The sequence below is a fragment of the Styela clava genome, chromosome 3 (assembly GCF_964204865.1).
Source record: "Styela clava chromosome 3, kaStyClav1.hap1.2, whole genome shotgun sequence".
Lineage (NCBI taxonomy): Eukaryota > Metazoa > Chordata > Ascidiacea > Stolidobranchia > Styelidae > Styela > Styela clava.
The window spans coordinates 9,284,813-9,291,356 of record NC_135252.1 but is presented as its reverse complement, the minus strand read 5'-3'; the positions used below and the strand labels follow the sequence as shown (position 1 = coordinate 9,291,356).

The 6,544-nt window shown below is 30.3% G+C and overlaps 1 protein-coding gene across 1 annotated transcript; it reads left to right on the top strand.

Moving 5' to 3' along the window:
• The first annotated feature begins 137 nt into the window (after positions 1 to 137).
• Positions 138 to 6,512, top strand: LOC120341927 (uncharacterized). The gene is made up of 6 exons (XM_039410528.2): positions 138 to 392; positions 1,166 to 1,309; positions 1,962 to 2,024; positions 2,402 to 2,599; positions 2,745 to 2,891; positions 3,575 to 6,512. Exons 1-6 carry the CDS (start codon positions 183 to 185, stop codon positions 3,731 to 3,733), a joined length of 921 nt encoding a protein of 306 aa, XP_039266462.1. The 5' UTR covers positions 138 to 182; the 3' UTR covers positions 3,734 to 6,512.
• Positions 6,513 to 6,544: the final 32 nt, after the last annotated feature.

The window sequence follows — 6,544 nt, the reverse complement described above, 5'->3', positions numbered from 1 at the left end:
ATAGTATTTTAATGAATTTTTAGATATATATAGCCAGTCTATATTCTCTGGATTCGAAATGATCTAGAAATAATAGTATTTTGTGTATGTAAATGATAGAAATGTAAAAACATGTTTTTCAAATTGATGACAGATTGTATTTGTATATTAGTTGTTTTCTGAGAGAAGTTATAAAATTCATAATGGCTGGCAAAACAGGATCAACTTCTGCAAAAGATACTGAAGCAGTGGGAGATTTGTATAAATTTCTTGCCTTTATCGCTATTGGATTTGGTTTGACATTGTACCTACAAGTGCTTCGTAATCGTCAATACTGGATTATCATGGAAACTGTCTTGGGTGTTTTGTCCTTGCTCATGATCCCCTTTGCTGGCACCACAATATCTTTTTATGTAAGTATAGAAAACTTCTCTTATAAAGTTTTCAACATGCAATGAACAAGGCCTCAGACAAGCAGTAATCAGTACTGTGCTAAATAGCTCAGGTCAAGATCCCAAAGTCGGGTCTCGTGTAGTTTCGTACCTAGCGTACTTCTAGTGGGCGTAGCATAACAAATTTGATATGTCAATCCTAACCCCCATCTGACTACGCTATCCAAAAATCAAAACACTACGACATCACAATCACGTTATAGAGCTTGCCAAATATAAGCACGATCGACCGAAATGGCATTGGCGCCGACGATAAGGAACTGACTGACGTTATCGATCTCTCTCCCATCGGAATCGTTGCGACGAGAAAACGAGAGAAATAACTGTTCGATTTCGGGTGCTCGTTTGCGCGCCTTGGATGGCAGTTCGTATAGTTTGAAGGGCTCTATTACGTCACTGTGACGTCGTAATCACGTAATTTTTGGATGGTGTAGTCGAGTGGGGGTTAGGATTGATACGCGAAAAAATTTTCATGCTACGCCCACTAGAAGTATGTTAGGTACGAAACTACATAAGCCCCTCCAAGTCTACGAAAGTGGAATATAGAGTTATATTATGCAATCAATTTTACAAATTTTTCAGACTTTCCTCATTTGTATGATTGACTATTTAGTCGTGACATGCTCATCATATTCCACTAATTTACAGTATATTTGGTTTCATTTTGATTCTAGACTGACAGATTGAATAGATCTGCTTGGAAAAATCATTTTATATACAATATTTTTTTTTAGGTTAATTATGATGTCGATAGCCTCAGCATATTCCTGTTACGAATCATGCTTCTTGCAAAAGTTTCTCAAACTGCAGCCTTATTTTTGACCAGGAGATCTCGTGACCCAACTGTAGCAATTGCCATATCAACAACGAATATCTTGGTGAGTTTTGTTTTAACATTTTACTCGCCTAATCTGGAATAGTTTTTTGTTCTGAGCAAAAGAAATGACTGTGTCATGTTTTCTGGTCAGTATCATGGCATTGGTTTGACATCTGTTCTGTATTTGTCAATTGTCATTTTTTGACCATTAATGATATTTCATGTGTAAATAAAGTTCATCTATATTTATTAATAAATTCTCATTATGGGCAAATTTCTAATAGTCTTTTGCTTCTTAAAAATGTCCATTTGAGGAAAAAATATTTATTGACCTCTGTATATTCAAAATTTAGTGCACACCTTATAAGGCCGTAATTTGAATTATGGTATGATTCCCATGTGGTTTTTATTAGCAACTGGTGTCTTCTCTCATGCAGCTGTAGGATGAATGATTTTAATAGACAATATACCATAGTTCAAGAATAATATCATTTGAATAATCATTGGTGAAATAAATATTTCTTGTACAATAATATACAGAAATTATTTTTTTAATTATAATATAACAAACACAATTAAATACAAATAATAATAAATCAAATACAAAAAGTAATGAAATTGATAAATTCTAAAATTAGTAATAATATATATAACGTTTAAAATACATTGTACTTTTTGTGTAATCATTGCCATCACCTATACTTATTATTCAGTCTCGGGCCGCATTGTTGATGTGCACTCTGTATGGACTCTACTACACCAAAAATGTATCAAAAGTAAGTGCTAATACTTTATTATAAATTATATGGGGAATGCTATTTGTTTTTATCTAGGTACAGCTGCTATAGCCTCGTATTCTATGATTTCAATTTTCAGTTTTGGCTGAATCATAATGGCTAATTATACTCATTATATCTTTGGTTGCGAAGGACAACGTTTTTTTTATGTGTGTTTGTTGTGTGACCACATTTTGAATAGACTTGTTACACAATAAATGTTTACCTATGCATACAGGATTTTTTTTATAGTGACAGCAAATTCATCTTTGAGTGCCCAGATCTTTTTGCTCTGATTTGAAGATCCTGTAATCTTTCACACAGGCATTATTTTTTCATTGATGCAACAATTCTCAACAAGGTGTTTTATTTTACAGTTTGCTTTGAAATGTGATTTGGTAACTGTGTCACTTCTGATCATTGGTGATCTGTTTCAATTATCCAAGTTGTCAACCAGAGAAGGCAGCCTCACTGTGGGAGATCCTACAAGTCTTCACTTATCAATTGATGGATTACTCACATTTATACTTGGTACCTGGGTCTTTGGATTCCCAAAAATGTTCCTCTCAATTGTGGTAAATCAATCATAATTCATAGCAATATTCTTTTTTTATCTGTTCACTTATTTCAGATGAGTCTACTACTCTATTTTAGCAAATACTTGTTTTATTCCATAATCGATCTATTCTGAAATTAATTGAATCAATGAACATTTTTTAGAATCCCAGTATTGCAATTCGAGAAGGACATGTGGGAACGACTCAAGTTTTTGGATCCTTTGTATGTGGTTTATCTGTGCTCTCCTTTGCTGCTTTGTGTTTCAAAAATAATGATGATGCAATAAGTGTTCTGAAATCCAAGTTATTGGTAAGTTTTGATAAAATTGGAAGAGCAAGTATTGTAGTTTCCACTATTACACTATTCTATTCTTTTATAGTTGGAGATAAAATATTCTATTCATGTTTTAAACGCAATAACAATGTATTTCAAAAGACCAAAATATTATCAGTACGATAAGATAATATGGTCATGTAGATAATGAAATGACTTACGTTGATTAACCTTGCTTTGATTCCGCCTTAGAAATTTGAAGGAGACTTATATTGTTCATTGTTGACGATTTGTTCAAACATGACACCTGTTTTGTTTGATTGTGTTGTGATAAAAAAGGGGAAGTGGTACATAATGTTACAAAAAGAGCTATCAATATGAATTCAGATATTTAGAGAGAGACTATATGATTTTATATTGTATATAAATTATAAGTGTGAGTGAAGCGAATCTTTATTAGCTATCAAATAATAAGTTCAAATCATATTCTCTCGTAGAAAAGGATTAAGATGTGAATGTATCATAAGTTCCATGGTAGAAACTCAGGAAAAACAGTTGAATCATATTTTATATTTCTGTATCAAAAAATATGATAATAATTATTACAATACTGATAAGGACATAATATAAAATTTCATGTGATATACCTGGGTTCCACTGTGAAATTTAAATTTGTTATATTTTGCGAGAGTTAAAAAAAAATCCTCTTTTAATTTAAGCTGTATGCACCCGTCATACTTCTGGCTGCTGTCAACTATGTTTTGGATTCACAATATCAGCATCCAGGACACACTATACCAGTTATTGGAGGAATGGGAGTTTTGTGTTTGAATGCTGGATATGCTGTCTGGGATTATGAGAAGGAAAAATTGTATTAATGTCAGATAATGTTACTCATCCATTCATCTTCTGTGTTTTGGAGTTGCAAAAGAAAAGCTGTGTATAATTATATTTGATAATGTAAAAAAAACCAACAATTTAACTACAAAGTGTTTTCATTTGAATATTGAATTTCGATTTCATCATATTATTGAAATTCTGTGGTTATGTTTTGAAACATGCTCTTATTTAAATGAGATCTGACAAGGTTTTGAAGGATGTTAAGGTAGTGTTATGTAAGCTAGAGTAATGTTTCATATTATTTCATTCTATCACACTGGGTCAACCTCATGTGATTATATTTTCTGAAATGCCTATTCTTTATAGACCATACTTCTTTTAGACCCTTCTTGCACAGAATGTTTTACCTGAATTTCTTTAGTATTCATTCACGTATAATCCTAATAATATTCAAAATGGTGTGATTTCTAGTGAACCTTATTATGTAATATAATGGTACTGGAGTTATATACCTATATATTCTTGTATTTAAAATGCATCATGTAACGTAGTTGTTTTATATCATTGACATTTTAAATTTTGGTGTGGTTTTATTGATTTTAACATACTAAATATTTGTAAAATAACCTCAGAATTGCAAAAGTGAGCATTTGTATATGTAAAAGACACATTTGTATGTTTAGCACAAGTTTTTTACATTTTTCTAGGCGAGTTACAGGCAATTGTATATTAAATAATTTAATTTTAAAAAATAGGGTTCATTGTAGGATTTTTATGACATGATACTTTAGTTTGTATATCTCTAATCGTTTTGGGGAAAATATAAATTTGGTGTATACATTTTTTTTGTATTTTTCATAACAAATTTTGTACCCACGCCGTTATCAAAATTCGGGCAATTTGATTTGATACTTGCATTTTTATTCTAATATGCTTTATTGATACTGGGTACCATGAATGTGCATGCTGCTATTACAATGTGTAAATTTTTGGGCATATTGATTGACTAATCATAGAGAATAGACAATTGCATTTGCCTGTTGTATCTCTGTGGTATTAGCAGGTGCTTTTTTGAGAATTCTATTGAATGCATTTTCAGAAACCAAGTGTTTGTTACTGATGAGTATATTCTGAAAAGCAAATACTGGTAATTTTCTATTCATTTCATCATAGCCTTTTCTGGAAACTTTTTTATTTATGTCAGTTAGGATCAAAATTGAATTATAATTTTTGTGTTTCGAAACATTGTTCACAATAAATGCTCAAATATTAGAATATCATTCTCTCTTTATGGCGGAGAAAAAAAAGTCAAAAATATTGGTTCAATATATTTTCAGAATTTTTAAAATACTATTTGTTATTAGTGTTATGGGCCTGTGAAGTAAAATTTTGAAATTCCAAATGATTTATAGCTTTCTGCATTTTGAAAATGAAAGTTTTGAAAAGTGGATATAATATAAAAATATGGGATATAATTTGGATCATTTGGCTATTCAACAGCCCGTAATATTTCACTTTGCTTACTACTAACATTATTTCATTCCAAATTAGGAATTTTGCACTTTTCTTATCAACATAAGCAATACTATAACTATCATAATAATAAAATACAGTAACATTAATCAATCATTATATGGTGTTGTTACTATTTTGGTGTTTCGTATGCATTATATAGTAACACATGAGTAATTTATTATTAATGCTTCATGCTGAGCAACAGGAAATCTTAGCCATTAATCTTTCATTTTTAAGTGTAATTTGATTCTTTTATGCTGATTTATAAAAAATGACTAATTTGAAGACTGGATGAAATAATCAGCATCACTGGTCTATGCAGTCACATAGTAACGAACTGCCATCCAGTGCCATGTATCATAGTATTACTTTTCAAAATATGGGTTTTCAAATATATAGTGTACTAAAATACTTGTACTGAAATATCAAATTTTTGGTGAAATTTAGGTGTGTCTGCTAGTATTTTATTTACTTTTCTTTTGATATTATCTCAATGTTGGCTCATTTCATTGGTATTATTAATAATGAAAAAGTGGTTACTAAAAATCTGAATGATAAATTGCCCCTCAAATTGATGCAACATTTTATAATTTGCTTTTGTATTACTGAAAAGAAATTTTTCTTTCTAGTTTGCTTGAATTCCGGATATAGAGTCAATTTGCTCAATTTTTTGGTTCAAAGCAAAGCTCTTTCTGCGGTCTGTCTGATTTGTTCGAATCATGTATATACATAGTTATTGAAATTCAAAATTACTGAATTATTGTATCATTGAAATTTGAACCATTTATTTCCGTCTCTTGAATGTAGAAATGAGTAAGTGTTTGATAAAATTGATATTTATCTGTATATATATCAAATTTAACAGTATAAAATTATATGCAGAAACAGTTTTCAGACGTGCATTGTTGATAAAACTTAAATACTATTGATCGTTAATTTTGTTTCAAATTACATCTTGCTCATACTTTTGGTTGCATATCAATTTGGACTTGGCTATTTTGACATTTTGTACAATATATATTGAATTGCTGGAAGAAAGAAATATTTTGTTTTGCTAAATTCAAAGTTCAAATTTTTTAGAACAGTCTTGTCAAATTTCTTCATTGTATGCTGAAATATTTTGATGAGTTTTTATACATCATCCTTTGTGTTATGTTTATATACAGGAGCTGTATCGTAGAATCTAGAATGTCTTCTCAGGAAATTTGAGATTTGAAAATAACCTTACTATTTGAACGTGCCTTGAATATAATACTTCCATTTAATTTCTGAATTGTTACTGTATTTTCATTGTATTGTAGATACTTTAGTAACTAGTATTGCAACTACAGTCA